Here is a 21,735-nt window from a genome sequence, read left to right as displayed (position 1 = left end):
TGGGATATACATACTCTATATCAAGACACATGTGGAAACAATGTCATCATGAAGAATGCTGGAAAAAAATTTAGACCCCAACAACTTCAGGTACTAAAATTAGGTGTATCAAAGGAAAAATTAATGCAAGTAGGAAATGGACATTTAAAATTATTTAATTTTGCCAGGTTGGCTTGGTTGTAGAATGTATGTAAAATGTAGCCTTCCAAGAGTGAGGCTCTGGGTTTGGTCCCAGCACACCACTCAACCTCTCCAGATTCAGACTTTCAGAAAAATTAGATTCTAAAACCTAATGTGTAATAAAATTTAAAATAAAACAAATGCTAATATTTAATAGAACCTTAATATTCTATTTAGTATGTAATAAAACTAAAAATGCAACAAATGCTAATATTTAATGGAATATTAGATCAAACTCAAGCTCTAATGAACTAGAAGACCATGACTTTAGGATACAGGAAACAGTAATAATTAAAAGACAAAGGTTTGAGAAATCACTTCCAGTACTGTATAAGGTCTTTCACCAGTCATGACCCAGAGACTCATAAATAAATCTAGAAAGAGACAAACAAGTTGCAGAAATTCTTTTGGAACCCACGCAAGGCTGAGTTATTGGGGGTACCCTGGGCAGGGTGGGTGAGCCCAGCATCCATCCAAACAGAGCCCTGGCAGCTGCAAACCTCTACATTCCACATTCACTGCTACGCTCCTGGCTGGACTCCGCTGCTCAGGATGAGCCTCAACAGGAAATTCATCTGTTGAAAAACTCAGGTATGTGGGTTTTGTGACTGAAATCTCCAGGCTTTCACTGTGTCAGGGATGGGTTACCTCCTCCATCTCCCTGTACTGCCTGGAAGGCCTGGCAGTCATGCACATGCCCCAAAATGCCATCCAGTTAAAAATTTAGCCCCACCTCTATCACCAAGTTAAAAATTTTAGACTTCCTGGAGTGACATCTCAAATTCTAGATACTGATACACCAGGAGTAAGTAGCACACCAGATTGGATGGGACATAATGGGGAAGGCATCCAATCTCGATTAACATTTTAGTAATCTCTTATACAAGGACTTAATAGCTCCACTGTGCGACAATCTTCATTAACTTCTGAGGAAACATTTTTTTATCATTCTCTTAGCAAATTATAACAAGCAATATAAAATTACTGAGGGCATGCTATGGGGGCGGGCCTAAAGGGTGGGTGGGAAAATTGGAATCTGGGGTGGTTGAGAAAGTAGTGGTGGTGGAAGGGTGCAATTGTGGTGGGATTTGTGTTGGTATACTGAATGTCTGTATCCATCCTCATGAACAACTTTGTAAACCAGTGTTTATGAAAGGTATAAGGGGAAAATTAAATAAAATTTCAAAAAAAAAAAGACGAAAGATTGAAACAAAATAACCTCATTAGAGCTCTGAAAGGAGAGAAAGTGGTGTAGGGAGAAATACTTCATCCTGAATAAACGATTAAACTTTCTGACGAGGTTTGCGAGGGGATAGTTCAGTGGTTAAAAGCACCTGCCTTCCACGTATGAGGTTTAAAATGCTATCCGTATGCAGTCCAGTCCAGTAACATTGCAACAGACTCCAGGTTTATGCAAACACCACACGTGAAAAAGTGCTGACAAAAAAAGGAAAAAAAGAAAATGTGCTGACACCCTGTGAGAGTTCTGCAAAGAATATGCAGCCTCCAGTGAGCACCAGCAGCAACAACAGAGGGAAGAGCAGGATTGCATGAGTTATTAGTTCTTAAAATGGCCTATATGTGTTCATTGCAATCCCAATCAAAATCTCCAAAATGACTTCAAGTTAGGTTGGTTAAGGTTCCTAAAACCTGCATGACTAGATAAAAATCAAGACAACCTAGAAAAGGGGCGGTGGTGGGGATAACAGTTCTGTCAGGTATAAAAAGCACACTACAAAGTGATGGTAAGTATAAACAAATCTGGCATATATAAAATTAGCAATCAGTAAGGAAAAAATTTTTAAAAAAGGATGTTTTTTAAAAATTCTTTACAGGGACTGGAGCGATAGCACAGCGGGTAGGGCGTTTGCCTTGCACGCGGCCAACCCGGGTTCGAATCCCAGCATCCCATATGGTCCCCTGAGCACCGCCAGGAGTAATTCCTGAGTGTAGAACCAGGAGTAACCCCTGTGCATCGCCGGGTGTGACCCAAAAAGCAAAAAAATAAATAAATAATAAAAATAAAAATTCTTTACAATTAGATAAGCAAATGAAAGGCAATAGGTAATATTTCACTTCTCATCGTATGCAAAAATAAAATCTAGATGGAGGATCTGCGTAGAAGGAAACTGAGTGTCTTTGGTGGGTGGATTGAGTTAGGGTCAGAGGCCCTGCCAATGACAGGAAAATGCCTTTGGAAATGGATCCTCAAGATACAGTCAACAATTCTGACCAACACTTAGATGTCTCCTGATAAACTCTGAGCCAGAGTCTCAGAGTGACTGTTTGTTACATGACGATACAATGAATATCCTTAAGATGTACAGAACTTCCATAAATAAATATAAAAAAACAGAGAAAAAGGACAGACTGGTACATATAAAAACTTCATTAGTTGCCTTCTCCAGATGGAGTCCCGGCGACACTGAGCTTCTACTAACATGCCTCCAGTATGTGGGGCAGGGACCATTTCTCCAAAGAGAGTTGAGGCACTGGAACTGGGAGGCTCCATCCCAGCTTCCGGCCCGCCCCTGCCCCCAGAAGTCACGCCCCCAACCCGCCTCTGGCGCCATCTTGTTGCAGCCAGCAGTGAAGAATCTGGGCCAGCGGGCACCGCAAGCTGGAGAATGCTCTGGACCCCAGACTGGGCCAACAACACTGGGGTGCCAGACAGAGAAGGTGCAGCCACCCTGCCTTCTCCAGATGGAGTCACGGCTACACTGAGCTTCTACTAACATGCCTCTGGTATGTGGGACTGGGACTATTTCTCCAAACCTTTCCTAATATACAAAAAGCCGCTCAGGAATGGCTCTGCCACCCGAGTGGCCATTATCCCAGAGGCACAGAAACCAATCTTGGAACACAGTGGCTGCTGGCAGATATACTCCTGGACTGTGACCTAAGCTACAGCCCGTGCAGCCCTGGGAGGGGAAGGGTATTTGTCCCTTGGCCTTTTCCCCTTTGTGACAGCATGGTGACCGCCACCTTTCAGAGCTAACTGGACAGAGAGGTAGGAGCTTGCAGTGATGGGACGCATGGGGAATCTAGAGATGGAGGGTGCAGAACTGGCCCTGCTCCCTGCCCATATGAGACCTCAAGTGGACACCCACGAACAGCTCCTACACTCCTGAATAGCCATGATTCCAGAGGCACACAAACCAATCTGGGAATGCAGTGGCTGCAGGCAGAAATACCTCTGGACTTAATTACTAAACTACCAGAATCCCAAAACTGGGCGGTTGCTTTCTCGACCATGCAACATCATATGCTCTTTGTTATCAGCAATAGAAAACATATGTTCTAATGGTGCCATTTCGACAGGTCTGATTGTTGGGGGAAAAACTCCAAATAATAATAGTGGGTTTCTGTCAAAAATTGAATGTCAAAGTAAACAGAGAGTAAAGTGAAAATCATCTTCCACACAGGCAGGGGGCAAGTGGGAAGTGGAGTATGCTGGGGTACTTGGTGGTGGAACATGTGCACTGGTGAAGGGATGGGTGTTTGATTTTTGATCATTGTATGACTGAGACTTGATCCTGAAAGCCCTGTAACTGTTCTCACGGTGATTCAATTAAAAAAAAAAAAACAGTTCATTAGAAAAAGCAGAAATGCTATACTACGTCCATTAAACTGACAAAAATGGGAAAGTCTGGTTTATAAATATAGGTTAGGATGTGGGTCATAAATAACCTTTAACCTGCACATACAACTATTAAGTACATTAATATGTTACAATCACTTTGGGGAGAAAAGTTGGCATTATCTTTTTTTTTTAATTTTTAAATTTATTTATTTTTAATTAGAGAATCATCGTGAGGGTACAGTTACAGATTTATACACTTTTGTGCTTATACTTCCCTCATACAAAGTTCGGGAACCCATCCCTTCACCAGTGCCCATTCTCCACCACCCGTAAACCCAGTGTCCCTCCCACCCTCCCCAATCCCATCTCCCCCCCACCCCACCCTGCCACTGTGGCAAGGCATTCCCTTCTGTTCTCTCTCTCTAATTAGCTGTTGTGGTTTGCAATAAAGGCGCTGAGTGGCCGCTGCGCTCAGTCTCTAGCCCTCATTCAGCCCGCAACTCCCTTCCCCCACATGGCCTTCGACTACAATGTAGTTGGTGATCGCTTCTCTGAGTTGACCTTTCCCCGGAACGTGAGGCCAGCCTCGAAGCCATGGAGTCAACCTCCTGGTACTTATTTCTACAGTTCTTGGGTGTTAGTCTCCCACTCTGTTATTCTATATACCATAGATGAGTGCAATCTTTCTATGTCTGTCTCTCTCTTTCTGACTCATTTCACTCAGCATGAAACTTTTCATGCCCATCCACTTAACTACAAAATTCTTGACCTCCTTTTTTCTAACAGCTGCATAGTATTCCATTGTATAGATGTACCAAAGTTTCCTCAACCAGTCATCCGTTCTGGGGCATTCGGGTTTTAAAAATATGGAACGCTTCACGAATTTTCGTGTCATCCTTGCGCAGGGGCCATGCTAATCTTCTCTGTATCGTTCCAATTTTAGTATATGTGCTGCCGAAGCGAGCACAGTTGGCATTATCTTTTAAAAGTAATTCACAACCTAGCTTCCACTCCTAGGTAGATCTCAGAGCAATTTTTGTCAGTAGAAACGAGTATGGATGTACGTAACAGCAGTACTGTTTATATCAGCAAAGTTCAGGAAATAGACCAACGTCCATCAACAAGATAGATACACTGTGTATATTTACAGAATAAAGTACACAGAAAAATGTACTATACATAAATATAGATAAATCTTAGAACAATATTGAGTGAAAAGGTAAGTCTCAGAAAATAGTCTGCAAAAGCCAAATATTTTAAAAGTGAGATATTGATCACAAATATAAATCAGTGTGCAAATGAAGTATAGCAATCCCTTTAACTCTTCATATTAAACTTTATAACATGATGAGAATATCACAAATCATTCAGCAGGCCCTCAATTTCCAATCTTTAAAAGACTGGTTTGGTATACATTGGGGAGGGGAGGTGGATTGGCGGCTATCACAATTAAGTGGTTTAGCTCCCATCTCTGATTTGATACAGGGCTGCAAACTCTTCTAATCACTTCCCCCATTCAATTGATACTCAAGTTTACAAATGTGCTGGTCCACAACTCGCCTAACTGGATAGGATGGTACTATCTGGATGCTATCTCTATAGCAAAAGCCAGTGGGTCAAGTTCCCAGGTGGTAAAAGAGAGACTTGAGAAAGGAAAGGATTCAAAGCTAGAAAGTTATCAATAGATAGTCTTGGTTGCAAGAAATGGAAGCTTGCGTTTTATCTTAATCCACATCCTAAGACTGTCTTCCACTCTGGCCAACCAAGTACCACCCAATGACTGTTGAAAAGCCAGTTGGAATGTAGAACAAAAATAGAGGAGAAAAGCTAGGAAACTGAAAACAAATGGGGAAATACTACTACAGATCCCTCTGGCCCAGAGAGAGATCAACCCAGCAAGTGATGGCAAACATGGACTTAGAGACATGGAGAGAGCAGACAAATGTGATGCTCCTGTCTAGAGGAGTTGTGGAAGAGGGAAAGTTGGCATCTGTTACACATATATAAACTCTTACTAGTACCAAACATTCCTGGTACAATCCCTTCCCGGTATCTCTTCACTACACAATGCAGGCTACCTTCCACCAAAGAATAAATTGCCAAATGAGTTAGAACCTCTGAGGGTCATTATTGCACCACAGTGGGCCATGCTCCCAAACAAGCTATAGGGTGCTACCTACACCCCCTTCCAGTCTCACCAACTGTTACCAAAGTTTAGTCTCATCTTCTCCCCTAGAACATTTCTTTGGAGTATGAACCAAGGAAGTCTTCAGGTCCCTCTCTCACTCAAAGACCTACACAACTACTGAAGATTGCAGTACCTGAAATAATAGGAAATCCAGAGTTAGCTGTCTTTTAGTGTTGCCTCAGTGCACAAACCTTAATAAATGTCTCATGGAGTGTCTTGTGATTTCTGAGATAAATCACCATATGCTAGAACATAATGACTAACTCCTTTTACTTTAAGAATTTGTTTGCCAACCAGTATGGAAATATTTCAACATTTACCATTCACTATGGCTACATCAGTGTGCATCGGCTGAACAGCATTCATAAAACAGCAAACTGAATAACACAAGAGTCATCTTCAAGAGCAAAACCATTATCACTCAAGTTTAGAAAAAAATGCCCATCTGGTAAAACTTAAATAGTAATAGCAATGTAGCACTGTTGTCCCACTGTTCATCGATTTGCTCGAGCTGGCATCAGTAACGTCTCCATTATGAGACATGTTGTTACTGTTTTTGGCATATTGAATATGCATATTGGCATACTGAATAATAGGTAACTTGCCAGGTAGCTTGCCAGGCTCTGCCGTGCAGGCGGGATACTCTCAGTAGCTTGCCAGGCTCACCAAGAGGAATGGAGGAATTGAACCTGGGTCGGCTGCATCCAAGGCAAACGCCTTACCTGCTGTGCTATCACTCCAGTCCCAAATAAATAAATAAATAAATAAATAATAAATAAATAAATAATAAAATCATCTATTCTTCCTCTTCTTTCTATGAAGCAACAAAATTTTTACTGAAATTCGATTTAGCAAGATGGGAGGGGGGAGAAAGGGAAAAGAACATGTTCAGGAATGAACACAAGCTTCTCTAGAGAGGAAATAGCAAGCAAAGCAGCAGACAAGCAAGCAAGATATGTGGTAAGGGAGAACAAGGGCTTGATGCACAATTCTCTCCATCTCCTATTTCTTATGCTGGGTGGTAGTCTTATTATGGTTCATATTTCCTAAGAAACACTCCTCAGTCTCTCCCTACCCAGATAAGGCCCCGAGTTGCCGCACATGAACGGCTCTTGGCTCCTGAACGCCCATGATCAATCTCGAAACCCAGCGGCTTTTGAAAGAAATGCATCTGGACTGAGCATTAAACTATGGTGCCGTGCCACGCCGGGTGGGGAAAGGTGTTTGTCCCTTCCGCCTTTTCTCCCTGGCGGCACAGTGGTTGCCACCTTTTCAGAGCCTAGTGGACAGCCAGGTATGAGACTGCAGTGAAGTGACATGTGGGGCCTCACGGGATGGAGGGTGGAACCAGCCCCTCTCCCTGTCCCGACAAGGCCCTGAGTTGCCGCCCAAGAACGGCTCCTAGCTCCTGAACGGCTATCATCCTAGAGGCACACAAACCAATCTCGGAACCCAGAGGCTTTTGACAGAAATCCCTCCAGAGTTATTACTAAAATGTCAGAAATCCAAAATGCTCTTCTTATCAGCAATAGAAAACAAATTATCTAATGACTCTCCTTTTCGGCAGGTCTGATTGTTGGGGGAAATTCCAAGTAATAATGGTGGGTCTTTTGTCGAAATACTGAATGTAATCAAAGTGGAGAGAGAGTAAAGTGGGAATCATCTGCCACACAGGCAGGGGGAAGGGTGGGATGGGAGGTATACTGGGGTTCTTGGTGGTGGTACATGTGCACTGATGAATGGATGGGTGTTTGATCATTGTATGACCAAGACTTAAACTGGAAAGCTTTATTTTTTTATTTTTTGGGGGTCACACCTGGCGTTGCACAGGGGTTACTCCTGGCTCATGCACTCAGGAATTACTTCTGGTGGTGCTCGGGGGACCATGTGGGATGCTGGAAATTGAACCCAGTTGGCTGCGTGCAAGGCAAGCGCCCTATCCGCTGTGCTATCGCTCTAGCCCCCAGAAACTGGAAAGCTTTGTAACTGTTCTCATAGTGATTCAAAAAATAAAAAGAAAAACAGCAACACTCCTCAGGGCTGATATTCTCAATCAGCTTTCTATAAACAATTGTGCTGAAATCAAGATAGTTCGATCTCCAGTTATCTTGAGGCTAATTTGATGTGACACAGTCCTGAGACCTAGGTCAGTTGCCCATTATTTTCTCCTATATGTTAACAAAATTAGCTAGTTCTTTTATTTTTAAAATATATATATAAAATGCTTCACGAATTTGCATGTCATCCTAGCCAGGGGCCATGCTAATCTTCTCTGTATCGTTCCAATTTTAGTATTTGTACTGCTGAAGTGAGCACTAGCTAGTTCTTTTCAACTTTACTCTTCAAAATTCGTATTTTCACTTCCTCCATTTATATCATGTTTCTAGTTTCTTAGACTACTGACAATAATTATACTCAGGATTGTGTCTGGTCCTAGGATATGAGCTCATTAAAATAGGTCTGGTGGTTTTGTTGTTGTAATACCTTCATACACAAAAATTCTAGCTTGGAGGGTGGAGTGATAGCACAGCAGGTAGGGCATTTGCCTTGCACGTAGCCGACCTGGGTTCAATCCCCAGCATCCCATACAGTCCCCCAAGTACCACCAGGAGTAATCCCTGAGCAATGCTGGGTGTGACCCAAAAAGAAAAAAAAAATTCTAGCCTGGAGATCCTTTTCAATTTGTTAATATTGTTACAAGGATGTTATTATCCTTCCCTAACAAGTAGGCTTAAACTTCCCTGATCAAAGTTCAAATAGTTATAAAGTTCTTTGTTTTCACTGTTCTGAGTTTGTTGTTGTTAACTACACTTTTCCTGCTATTTTGCATCTCTACTTCTAAGCTTGGCATGGACTCTATAAATTTTTATCTCAATAATTGTAACCCATAATTGCTCATAATGAACCCTGAGTATTAGTCCTTTTATAGTTTCTAAGAGTTACTGATAATATTTTCATATTTGTCTGTAAAAAACTGAACACTCGGCCAGAGCGATAGCACAGTGAGTAGGGCGTTTGCCTTGTACAAGGCTGACCCAGGTCAATATCCAGCATCCCATATGGTCCCCTGGGCTTCGCCAGGAGTAATTCCTGAGCGCAGAGCCAGGTATAACGCCTGAGCAACGCTGGTGTGGTCCCCAAAACAAAAAAATGAACATTCTGAAATAAATTTGAGGGGCGGGGGGATGCACCTCAGGTGATGCTAAGGGCTAACTCTTGGTTCTGTGCTCAGGAATCACTCCTGGCAAGCTCGGGAGAACCATATGGGGTGCTGGTGATCTAACTCAGGTCTGCCACATACAAGGCCCTACCCACTCTCTCCAGCCCCTGAAATGAATACTTTCTAAATGACAGATGTAGCATCATTCATATCTAGTATCCTCTTCCCATGCCTTTCTGAAGTGCTGGAAGACACACTGCCACCTCTGATCATGAATTCATGGAGAAGCACAAGAAGTGCTGACTAGGGCCACAGAAAAAGTACAGCATGGAAGATGCTTACCCGGCACACGGTCAAACCAAGTACAATCACACCCCATATGGTCCCCCCTCCATTCTGCCAGCAGTAAGCCCTAAGTAAGCATCACTGAGTACGGACCTCAAACAAGACAAAATGTTGGCCAGCAAGTGGCTGAATCAAACTGATCCATATACTCTATGGCACAGGGAAAATTCTTATGAATTGGGAGAAAAGCAAAATCTACATAATACAGCCACTGTACACCAAACATCTTAAAATCCTTATTATCTTCAATTTAAATTACTATAAAAAATTGTTAGTTTCTTTTTCTTCTAGGAGAACCTGATAGAAATTAAAACTAGAATAGTATTTTTTTTTTTTGCTTTTTGGGTCACACCCAGCAATGCTCAGGGGTTACTCCTGGCTTTGCACTCAGGAATTACTCCTGGCAGTGCTTGGGGGACCATATGGGATGCCGGGGATCGAACCCGGGTCGGCCGAGTGCAAGGCAAACGCCCTATCCGCTGTGCTATCGCTCCGGCCCTAGAATAGTATTTTTTAAATGCTTTGCTGGGCTGGAGAGACAGTACAACAGGTAAGGCATTGGCCTTGCATGTGGCAAATCAATGACACTCCATATGATATGTGAGTCCACCAGGTCTAACTAATCCTGAGCCAGAAGTAAGCTCTGAGCATTTCTGGGTATGGCCCAAACCAAACCAAACCAAAAACATTCTTTGCAAAAGAAACGAAACAACACTCCCACTTATAGAACTTGTCGTCTATTTTTTAGCACACTCAGGAACAAAATCATTTTATCTTTTTAGTTAACACAGCAATAAGTGATAACACATTCTACATCTTAACTGACCATGAAAAGATTGTTTTATTCCATGAAAATATTCTCAACAGAGAACACTATCTTAAACAAAGCATTTACCATTAAGAGATCAACATGTGCACAAAAAGAGTAAAAATTACTGAAAAAATTAAAGATTTCTTTTGGGCAATTCACATGTTCAAAATTTAAGAATGATTTAAGAATGATTTAAACTGTGCAAGTACAAATGATCTGCCTATTATAATAACCCATATACAGGTTGCACTAGTCCACACGAAGGAAACTGCCTCCTACGGAAGCAAGTCCTGCTTTTAGAAAAACAAACAGTAGCTTGAAAAGAACAGTTAGTCCTTACAAGAAAGCCTTAAACTTTGCCCTCTGTGGCTGTTAGCCAAAAAAACACAAGCACTTTAGGCTTTGTACAGAAGACAAACACAGCCAAATGACATTTTCTTCTCACTTCTAACCTTTAAAATGAAAATAGCACTAGATTTTAAAACTACTTTATGTAGTCTGTCAGTATTGAATAATGTCACATTATATAAATAACCCTGTAACGAGATTCAAAATCTAAACTTTACAGTTTACTAGCCTCAAAGGTAATAATACACTACATGTCAGCTGTGTAACAGGGGCACATTGATCTTATGAAGGAATAAACTTTCACATAATTGTCATTCAGCTTTAGTATAACTGGTAGTACAATGCAAATAACACTGGGAAAAATTATTAAAGCAGTCACACAGCTTCTAAAATATTGCTTAAAATCCAATAATACACAGACCATTTCACATTTTTCTTCTTTAAAACAGAAAAGAACCAAATTAATGAAGCCTCCATAGTACAAATACCCACCCCACTCCCACCCGTCTCCCTATTAAACACCACTAAGAAATTAGTTAAAATACAAGTCATTAAAAGAAGCACAAATGTGAGGCAGGACAAATGAGAAATAAGGGTACTCATGACAATAATATTTACAAGTATAAACATACAGAAATTTTCATTTTACAAGTAAAAGTGCACAGAGATCATTACAAAGTTTCACTAAATTTTATCTGGTTCAAACAAAAACATCACTTGGAAACAGACTATCATTGTAATCATCAAAAGAGAAAATGCTCATATTAGGAAACAATGCAAGGGAAATCCATAAAACTCCCCAAACAAAACAAAACCAAAAAACACTGAGTTAAGTAAAATGGACTCAAACACGTCTTTAGTTTGATGAATAAATTTGATGATGCACCATCAAACATGGTAGAGCTCTAGAAGCCACCTACCGAGGCTACAATGGCAGCTGTAGTGGTGCTGCTGAGTTAAAGGAGGTCGCACTGAGCTGACAGATAAAGCCCTTTGTGGGATACTGTAGTGGTAGTGTTGGCAATCAAAAGATTTAGGCACTCTAGTTTAAGGCAGCATTTGAATGGAAGCAGCTGACTTCTGACAACAGTCCTTTGTCTTGAGGTGGTGAGTTTCTTCTATGTTTATTATGCCAGGATTTCAGGGCTGACTATAGGTTCTTCCCAGACTGAGGTGCTGAAGATGTATCATGTTTCAAAGAGTTCTTTCAACTGGGCTGTAGGCTAGAGCAGAGATGTTTTCTTTTTCTTATAAAACTTCAGGTTCAAACTTACTTCATTATGCCAAAACTGGAATGTTTTGTAGTGGGGAAGTTATAGCAGCATATACAAATACTAAGATGGAAACATTAGTGCTGGAGATGTTTGACAAAGTGAGTTGCACTACAAATGTAAAACAAAGGCTTTGACAAGAACAAGGTATTATAAAGACATGCCTGGAAAATCTAGCCCAATCATTCTAGACATGCAACAGGATGTTAAGCAAGCACAGAGGTGGCGCAGGCAGACAATGACCAATGGCAAGGAGTTTAACAGACAACAGACTTAAAAATTAATTAAAATAGAGCGGGATGGAGATGGTCCTGTTGGGACAGCCAAGTGTAAGACAAATTTAATGATACTGCATTCTTTCTGATTTGGACATCAATAAAATAGACGGAAATTCGTTGGCCACTGCTGGCTCTTTTTCCTTCATGTGAATAACTATAAACAAGACATTTAAGGACTGGTATTACAATGACTTTTTAAAATGATGTATGGAAATGCTAATGAAGTTAGTAAAATATAATCATGTCTGCATGCACTCATGCAACTTGCTTCTCTCACTCTCTGAGCCTGACATCTATAATACCCTCCCCCTAAAAGCAGCTGTATGTAACCTCCTTCAACATCTTGCCCATTTCCTCAGAAACCCTCTTCAGGAACCTGCAGTCCAGGAGGAAAAAGAAAAAAACAATTACTGAAGACCTTTGGTAAGACCAAAAAGGGTGTTCAGTTTAAAGTGTCCATCCCAAATGACTCTAAAATCATTTTTATAGTCAGCTACTAAAAACACCAGAAAAGTTTGGAACATATGCACAATTAAGGGACAGTCTTAAAACTGCTTCCTCGCTTTACTTCCCCACACAACTAGCACTGTACAATCCTTGACCAAGCAGTGTTGCCAACACCTGCTAAAATTCACTGGGAAAAAAAAAATCTTCCCTAATAACTGATTAGTTAGATAAAATAATAAAATGCTTTCAACCATTTTTAATATCTGTGGATCAACATGGGCCTGCACATCAGAAATTAAAAACACAACTCTAAGTCATGGTACATCTCTCTCTCCAACCCAGTTAGTCAGAAAAAGCTATTTTTCTATTTAAAGTAAAATTTGCCAGAACTTCCCCTCCATTCAAGGTTTCCTCTATTTAGAACTTATTTTCCTACGCATAAATGATGAAGAGTCACTAATGTGTTATTTCCCAAAAGACAAGATGAGAAATATAAGCATTAAATTAGGGGAAAGACTGAACATTACTGAAAATTACTACTTAGCCTGATAACGTTTTCAGGTCTCAAAAGAAAGCTATTGTATTCATATAAATGCTGAGCTAGGTTGACTTATTTTGCAAGTCTTCTGATTAGCATACTACTAATATAGATCATGCACTAGGTGCTTGTTTCCTTCCTTTAGGAAACTAAAGTATAGGGAGGAAAGTGAAAATGACTATATGCTTATTTATGCTGTAAGTCAATTGTTACCTTCTTTCTGAAAACTGTAGCTACAAATTCAAAATTCTAAATTAAACCACTCTTTTGGGAGTTAGCTTCCTATAGCATTTCAGAGCAGTTTTACTTATTTGAATTCACTACAGTCATTGTGTTTTCTGACGCAAAGTGTGTTGGGGGGGGTAAGGCAGAAAAACACAAATCCTTCACACAGACTTAAGCAGGACATAAAGCAAATAGGCATAAATTAAGCTTCACACCAACATCACTCAAATGGTAAAGCGTCATGAGAACAGTTTGCTGTGGTACTATTCACATCTCTAAGATCGAGCCTACACTCAGCTCACATAGTGAACATTAGATTTTGGACGCTTTTAAGTTTTATGCTTTTCCACCCGTTGAATGTGTTTTCATTTTATGTTATCATTCCTATGCCATACATTCAAAAAGCTGCCTGGTTAAGTTAGATGTAAGTTACTGCACCTTTACTATTTTTCTCTAGAGTTACATCTATGTATGATGTGGGAACGTAGCCTTCTTCACCATTCTGTCTCCGAGCTCTTGTCCATCCGTCACCTTTGTCTTCCTCAATAATGTATAGGACTTCACCTTCTCTCATTGCCAAAGTACCTTCATTATGCCCTAGGTTAGAGTTTTCATAGCATAAGCTTAATTTAAGCACAGCAATAACTTTTTAAAAAGTTACAAATACAACATACAAAATAATTATGCAACTCTACATTTTTTAATATATCTAAGAATGATGAGCTCACGAACTCAAATTAACAAGATCATCTCTATAATACTTAATAGTTAACCCAACATCTTTATAGACTTATTTGAAATGCATAGTATCACTACAATACGGCTAGCCTTGTATCACCTTTAAGTAAGAGATGAAGTATCAAAGTCACAATGACAATGTATGTCAGACAGGGTAAGTACTCTACTCCCTCTACTTTACTACTCCAATTTTGTCCCCAAATACAAGTGTTGCTACATAAAAAATCAGAGGCATGAATTAGGAAAAAGTAAAAATATAGTGAGAAGGTGCGAAGAAAGAATACAGTTCTGAGATTAAAAGCAAAGATTCTTTTAATCTAACTCTCCAGCAGTAGGAAAGTCATAGCCACAAAGCAGAAACTTCCTTTAAAATTCCACTGGTTAACAGGGCCCCTTTACTTTCCTTTCTCAACCTGCTTTGCTGTAATAATCATCATAAATAAATCTTCATTCAACCCTCCTACTCAGTTATATTTTTTCTTACAGTGAGAAGGAACTAATGGCTGTATTATTTAAATAATACAATGGATGAATGGTAAAGTACCTGATATACTATTTTATAAAAACTTGTGATGTTATTATTCTATTTCGCTGTGAATTGAAGAAAAGGACTTTTAAGTCAAAAGACAGAAGGTAACTAAAAGCCTATAGGAAAGAACCATAATGCCTTTCACTACTCACAGGACTGCTTCTTCAACTATCACAGGGGAAAGAATGGCCTACTAAGACACAACAATATTCTTACCCCTAACCTGAAAATGTGGCATGAAGAGTAAGGGTATGCTATTGCCTTTCAATTTTGACATTTGCTGAATATAAATGAGGGGGAGGGGAAAGTCTACATAATAATACTGAACAACATTCACACTAATGAACTGGTATAATTTTCTGATAATGTATTCTTTAATTGAGGAAATTAAAGTGCACGACAATATATTATATAGAGACCTTAAGAAACTGATTTTATCAAATACAATACATAAAGGAAATCATACCATCAAAAGGGTAGATAGCTTTGCAATGTCCAATAGCAGGCAAGGGATCATCATCTTCAAATTCATCATCAAACTCATTATGGTGACTATGCTGCTGGGTTGGCCCGCGGACTTCTTGGTTTGCGTCATCCGTGTAACTTCCCTCAGGACTGTAAAACATAAAATTATATCTGATTAAGCATCACAAACATGGGAATCTTCAATATCATTTACAAGGAGATCTCAGGATCAGTACAAAGAATCAAATATAAATAGACACAAATCCAAGTTTAGCCTAAGAGTTTAAGGGGCTAGAAGTTTAAGGGCTCCATGATAGTGTACAATTTCCAAAGATGAAGGCCCAAGTTTGATTTCCTGGCATCCAAGTAAATGGGGGCTGGGGGTTTTAAAATCCATACGCTACATGGATTTCAGTCACAAGTGATCCCTGAGCTAAGAGCCAGGAGTAAGCCCTGAGTACTGCCGGGTGTGGCCCTAAAACAAAAACCAAAAAGTAAGCAAACAAAAAAGTATCTTCATTGAATTTGCTGAAATCTAAAGGCTTAGAAGATGACAATGTACTAAGTTCATAGCATGGATTTAGCAAATATGTTCATCACTAGGTTCAAATATAAAATGGAAAGATGGAGAAGTTTTTTAATCATCCTAGATTCATTACTCCTTCTTCACAACAGAACACTAAAATTTTAAGTCCTACCCATACCCATATTTAAGTCAGAAAACTTTGATAGAATTGTTTTCTGGGTCACAGGGCCCCCATCAGCACAGAATTTTTATGACCAGAGTCAGTATCCCACAAGCAGGCCTGTAACACAACTGACAGAAATTTTTTGCCTCAAATTGTTGGAAGAAAAGCTCCAACCCTTTTCCACTGAAGTTGAACATGGAGAACTATGAACCTGGAGTTGTGGAAGATCACCATAATGACCCTTGAAGAAGCCAACAAACACAGTGGAAGGCAGAACCAAGAAAGAGAAAAACCTAGCCCTGAGGCTATCATCTGAGCTCCCACATCAAATTCTCCCTGAAGACAACAAATAAAATTCATTTTTCATTTAGGCCAGTACAGGTACTCATGATCACTGAAAACCAAAGGGCTAATGAACAAGATAAAGTTAATTCTACTTAATCCTATTAACAGGGAAGTTGGAAATCTAGAAAATCCCAAAGAGCAGGTAATTCAAAGGCATTTTTCCTTTAAAATGCTTTAAATCATGAACTGGAGAGATAGTGCAGGGGCTAAAGTGCATGCCTTAGATGCAGTTAACACCAGGTCAATCTCTGGCACCACACAATCCCCTGAAGATCACTAGGATGTGTCCCTGCGTGACCAGGGCGGCCTAGATAATCCCCAGCACTGCAGGGTCCAAGGGTCCAAGAAGCCCTTCACCCTCAGACTTTCACACTGAGCTGCTGACCAATTACCAAGAGGTACACCTGGGTTTTCTGAGCACTGCTAGAGAATAATACCCCAATTTTGCAAGTCTCTCTTTCTCTTGAATCATGGTGAGATACACAGCTACAAATCCACACTGCATGGATTTCAGTAATACAATTTTCCAACACCCATCTGTTGACCAGTGTACATTTACCACCATCAATGCATCCAGTTTCCTTCCCGCCACCACCACCATCCCTAGCCTGCCTCCATGGCAGATACTTTTCATCAATCCTTTTCTCTCAACCTCTCTCCTTTTAGGCATTATGGTTTGCAACTGGGCACTGAAAGGTTATCATTTATATCCCTTTGCCTCCTTTCAGCACTCAAGTTTTTATTCAGTGATCATTTCCAACAATCATTGTCATAGCGGTTCTTTCTATGTCCTAACTCCCCTCCCCACACACACACTTGTGGCAGGCTTTCAACAATGGACCAATCCTCTTGGCCCTCGTTTCTGTCTTTGTCTATTAGTCTTATTAGAACACAAGTCTCACACGTGACACCCAGGATTCAACTCATGACAATGCAAAAAATATTAGCACGGTCAGAGAAAGTATTATAATACAGGCTTCATGTAATTAAGAAAAATCATCACTTTTATGGGTTTCTCGCAACACAGCAAAGATAAACACAGCTTCCAAAGAGAGGGAAGGAGGTGGAGGAAAGAAACATATTTGCAGAGGCTGAGCATATAGCTGAGTGATACAGCACATACTTTGTGTGCGGTATGTATATGGGTTTGATCCCCAGCATAGACGCACACAAAATCAATCATATATTATTACCACGTATTTTAATATTAGATGCTATACAAACATTATTCATTATTTATAAATAACACTGTATACTGGGTACTTTAACCCCTATTTTACATAGCAGGAAAAAGAGCATATAATATGAACTTGCTAAAATCTCAATTTTAAGTAATAAGCCAATATTTAGTATTAGATCTCTTTATTTCTTCTCTAAGATGAATCCTAATTTGTTAGGATTTCTAATGGGAACAAAAGTCAATACACAGAGAGGGAAAAACAATTAGTATGTAAAGTAAGCAAAATGCTTTTTCAAGGGATCGGTGCAATAGTATAGAGGGTAGGGCATTTGCCTTGCAGGTGGCTGACCTGAGTTCCATCCCCAGCAGCCCCACATGGTGCAGAGCCAGAAGCAATCCCTGAGCATCACCAGGTGTGACACAAAAAGAAAAAAAAAAAGCTTTTGGAAATTCTGGTCACAAAACTTTGAGCAATTTGACAGCTAAATTTTTCTTTAGCATAAGCTAACTAACTTCATCTAAATGTAAAGGGGAATTTTCTCAATTTTCTCAGGTCTGAAGAACCTTGCCTCCAGGCTCCAGCAACTGCTTGGGGTACTTAAACTAGAACTAAAAAGCAACATAAGTTTCACCTGCAGGTACTATAAAGAAACAAAATTAGGTTCAAAACACTGATGTTATTTTAAAAAAGCAAGCATATAAAACTGGAAGAAAAAAGGAAATGTGAATGATTTAGGACAAACAGGTAAAATTGGGGGGTTGAGGAACCAAATAGAATACAAAACATTACCTTTCTCGTCCTTGTGTTACAAGATGATTTATGTCACTGCTATGTCTTCTGTCTCCCCTCCCACCTGTTTTGCCTTCAACTTCAGAGAGCCATGCCTTAGAGAAAAAATAAGTAAGCCTGAGTTCAATACTTATGTCTCAAAGTTCATGAGATAGTCCATATTTAAAATGTACTTTGAGGGGCCAGAGCCAAAATACAGTGAGTAGGGCATTTGCCTTGCACACAGCCGACCCGGGTTCTATCCCTGGCATCCTGTATGACCCCAGTCCAAGAACTGTCTGGAGTTAATTCCTGAGTACAGAACAACAGAACCCCTGAGCATCACTGGGTGTGCCACCCCCTCCCCCAATTGAGATCTTATGCTAATTCTTATAAATAATTATCATAATCTGCCTAACAATCAACTAAAAGCTGATTTTTAAAAGTAGCATAAATGTTTAGCATTAAGTTTTAAAAATTTAAAGAAAACTTCAAGTGAGAAAACAGTTCTAATGGTCATAAAACCAAAAATTAAATACATGAATTATAATAAAAACAATATATCATAATGAGGCACATAAAATGAATTTATCTTCAACAATTTCTGAGCAACAAATTTACCTCATTCTTATGGATTTCCATTCGAAGGCGGTCAATATTATTCATGGTCTCTGTTAATTTAGGCTGCAAACTCCCTGGATCCCCCATTTGTGGGTTTTTTTCATAAACATCTTTCATTTTGTTGAGGGCTTCTCTGTAAATAAAAGCCACAGAATTAAATAGTCACTTCATATGTTACCCACTGAAACTGTTCTGTTTACTTTGGAACTCCCAAGTAGCCTAGTCTTAAACAATTCATATCTTTTGAAATTTATTCAAACATAATCTGATTAAAGATACTCTGCACATAAAGCTGATAAAGTTAGTATTCTGTGGAAAAAGTTCTTAAAAAACATAATATTAAAACAGATCTTGCATCTTGCATCATATTTTTTGCTTCCTTAAAGAGATTATATGTATCCCTACAGATCTTATTGGCTTAATAAGGGACTGCAAGAGTATTATTCATAAAGGGATATACATGGAAACTTTTTATTACTTATATGCAAACCATAATGCCCAAAGGAGGAGGTAGAGGGAGAGACAGAAACAGAGACAGAGGGAGAGGGAGAGAGGGAGGGAGGGAAGGAGGAAGGGGGGAGAGAGAGAAAGAGAGAGAGAGAGGTGTCTGCTATAAAGGTAGAAGGAGAGTGCATGGTAGGAGATGTACAGTGGGAAGGAAAGGGTGCTGGAACATTGACCGAAATCCAATCATGAACACCTCTGTAACTACATCTCATGAGGTTTCAATAAAAATAAGGAACAGTCTTCAATAATCTTAAATTCATCATGTCCCAAATCAAATTCATTATATTTCCATCACACACACCATCCCACCAGTGTTCCTTATCTCAGTTCATAGCATCATAGGCCTCCTACTCATCAATGCTAGAAATAGGAATACCATCTTTAACCTGTTCCTCTCACTCTAAATTCAGTCATTCATCTCCTCTGCACATCTTTAATCACATTATCATAGTTTATGCCCTGAATCAACTCACCATGCTTTCTAACTTCTGACATTACTGATTAGCACTTCCTAATACTCTTTTCCTCTTTAATGTCCTGGGCTTACATATTTATTTCCCTTCTCACCAGTCCTCTGTTCATCTCTTACATATGCGCTATGGAAAATAACAAAGGTTTCTTCTCATCTTATCGTATGCTTTTTTTGATGATCTAGTCCAGTTTTGTTTTTCTAATTTTACTGAGATATAATTGTCTCACTATTAAAATACTACCTATTATTACACAATTACATAAAACACACATCTACAACTCTCTCCTAAATTTTAGATTTAATTCAGCTGGGCCCTACCTTGTGACTTTTTCATGTATATTAAAAAGCCAATGTAAAGAAAACCATTATCTTTATACAAAATTAATTTACTTTTCTTACTACTTACAAGCTTGTAGTTGTTTTTTAAATGCCTCCACTTTTCTTGGCTATTCAACCAGGAGAAAGCCTGATATACTTTGTCATTGGAAGGATTTTCTTAAAAAGATTTTACACCTAGCCTTCCTTTCTATTCCCAAGGTATGTTTTTCTTTTGTTTGGGGGCCACACAAAACTGCTCTTCACTTACTCTGACTGCACTCAGGGATCACTCCTGGTGGTGCTCAGGGGACTATATACAATATCAGAGTTCAAGTCTAGATCAACTACACCTATTTAATCAGGTGCGATTCACTGTACTCTCTCTTTGGTCCCCCCAAAAAAGTGGGGGGCGGGGCAGGAGAGCTCAGCACCTCTCATCTTTTGTCATCTCTTAGGATGACAAAAATTCCTTTAACTGCATCCAATGCCAATTTTGATTTCTGTTTGGGGACATACCTGGCAGTGCTCAGGGATTATTCCTGACATCGTGCTCAGGGATCACATACAGTTCCACCAAGGTTGGCCACATACAAGGCAACTGCCTTAACACTTTTATTGTTTCTCCAGCATTTCCAATATCTTTTTTGGTTTTTATGGCTTTTTGGGTCACACCCAGCAACGCTCAGGGGTTACTCCTGACTCTGCACTTAGGAATTACTCTTGACAGTGCTCAGAGAACCATATGCAATGTTGGGGACAGAACCCAGGTTGGGCACATGCAAGGCAAATGCCCTATTCACTGTACTTTTACCCCCAATGTCCCTTTTGGTGACCCCATTCCCTTACATAAATCTAAAAAAAAGTTATTTAAAACTTTTATAATTTATCCCATCATTTTTCTATTAAACTCCAAGGACTTCTAATAATCTCTCCCTACCCTAGAGTCAATTCCAGGTCATAAGAATATTCACATTCTTATTTTCCTAAAATGAATCTAATCTTCCTTTATGGTCAAATTTCTTGACTAATATAACTCTTACGTCAAGGTTTAATTTCAATGGTCTGAAGACAAAGTAGTTTTTGGATATCAACTCTGACAACTACCACTCTCTAATCTTAGACAAGTTATATATTGACTTGATTAACAGTTTCTTCACCTATATAATAGGAACAAAAACTTCAGTGCTAATTTGAGAAATTCTAAGACATACTCTACCTAAAATGCCTAATCATGATCCCTCAAATCAAAGTTAGACTGCTACGCCAACACCCTCATTCTCTCCCACCAAAACTCCTCCCCTGAATATTTTTCTTTAATTATCCCATAAAGAATTCATTGTTTTTTCCCTCTAGGTGCCCTAGAACTTTAATCCCTATTCATAGCTATTATAATCCAACCTTTATTAAAATTAACTTATCTTTCCAAACTAGGATGTGAACCTCTTAGAATCAGGTGCGATGTTTAATTCACTGTTATATGATCAATAGTCCTAACACATTCTATCCCATATGGGATGCTCTAAATATATGTTAAGATTTTAGAGGTAATTTACATGCTGCTCTACAAAGAAGTATCTCTACAATTAAAAGTTATTCTAATATAGTTGCTTCTTATTTTTATTTTTATTTATTATTTATTTAGCTTTTTGGGTCACATCTGGTGATGTACAGGGATTACTCCTGGCTCATGCGCTCAGGAGTTACTTTTGACAGTGCTCAGGGGACCAT

The 21,735-nt window shown here is 39.4% G+C and overlaps 1 protein-coding gene and 2 non-coding genes across 6 annotated transcripts in view; all 3 read right to left on the bottom strand.

The window, feature by feature from the left end:
• Positions 1–4,623: 4,623 nt before the first annotated feature.
• LOC129405209 (U6 spliceosomal RNA) lies at positions 4,624–4,730 on the bottom strand. The gene has a single exon (XR_008630392.1). It is a non-coding gene; the product is annotated as a U6 spliceosomal RNA (small nuclear RNA).
• Positions 4,731–8,161: 3,431 nt separating this feature from the next.
• On the bottom strand, positions 8,162–8,267 carry LOC129405255 (U6 spliceosomal RNA). Its single transcript, XR_008630437.1, has one exon. It is a non-coding gene; the product is annotated as a U6 spliceosomal RNA (small nuclear RNA).
• Positions 8,268–10,278: 2,011 nt separating this feature from the next.
• The window catches only part of FNBP1L (formin binding protein 1 like), a 95,405-nt gene continuing 83,948 nt past the window's right edge, over positions 10,279–21,735 (bottom strand). For 3 of the 4 annotated variants that reach the window (XM_055138413.1, XM_055138415.1, XM_055138416.1), the window contains 4 exons: positions 18,711–18,843; positions 18,111–18,205; positions 15,108–15,256; positions 10,279–13,971 (listed from right to left, as the gene is read on the bottom strand). In XM_055138413.1, coding sequence (XP_054994388.1) covers positions 13,793–13,971; positions 15,108–15,256; positions 18,111–18,205; positions 18,711–18,843 — 556 coding nt within the window. In that variant the 3' untranslated portion in view covers positions 10,279–13,792. The remainder of the gene's footprint in view (positions 13,972–15,107; positions 15,257–18,110; positions 18,206–18,710; positions 18,844–21,735) is intronic. The other variant, XM_055138414.1, reaches the window with a different exon arrangement.

The sequence above is a fragment of the Sorex araneus genome, chromosome 5 (genome assembly GCF_027595985.1).
Source record: "Sorex araneus isolate mSorAra2 chromosome 5, mSorAra2.pri, whole genome shotgun sequence".
Lineage (NCBI taxonomy): Eukaryota > Metazoa > Chordata > Mammalia > Eulipotyphla > Soricidae > Sorex > Sorex araneus.
This window is presented reverse-complemented; position numbering and strand designations above follow the sequence as displayed.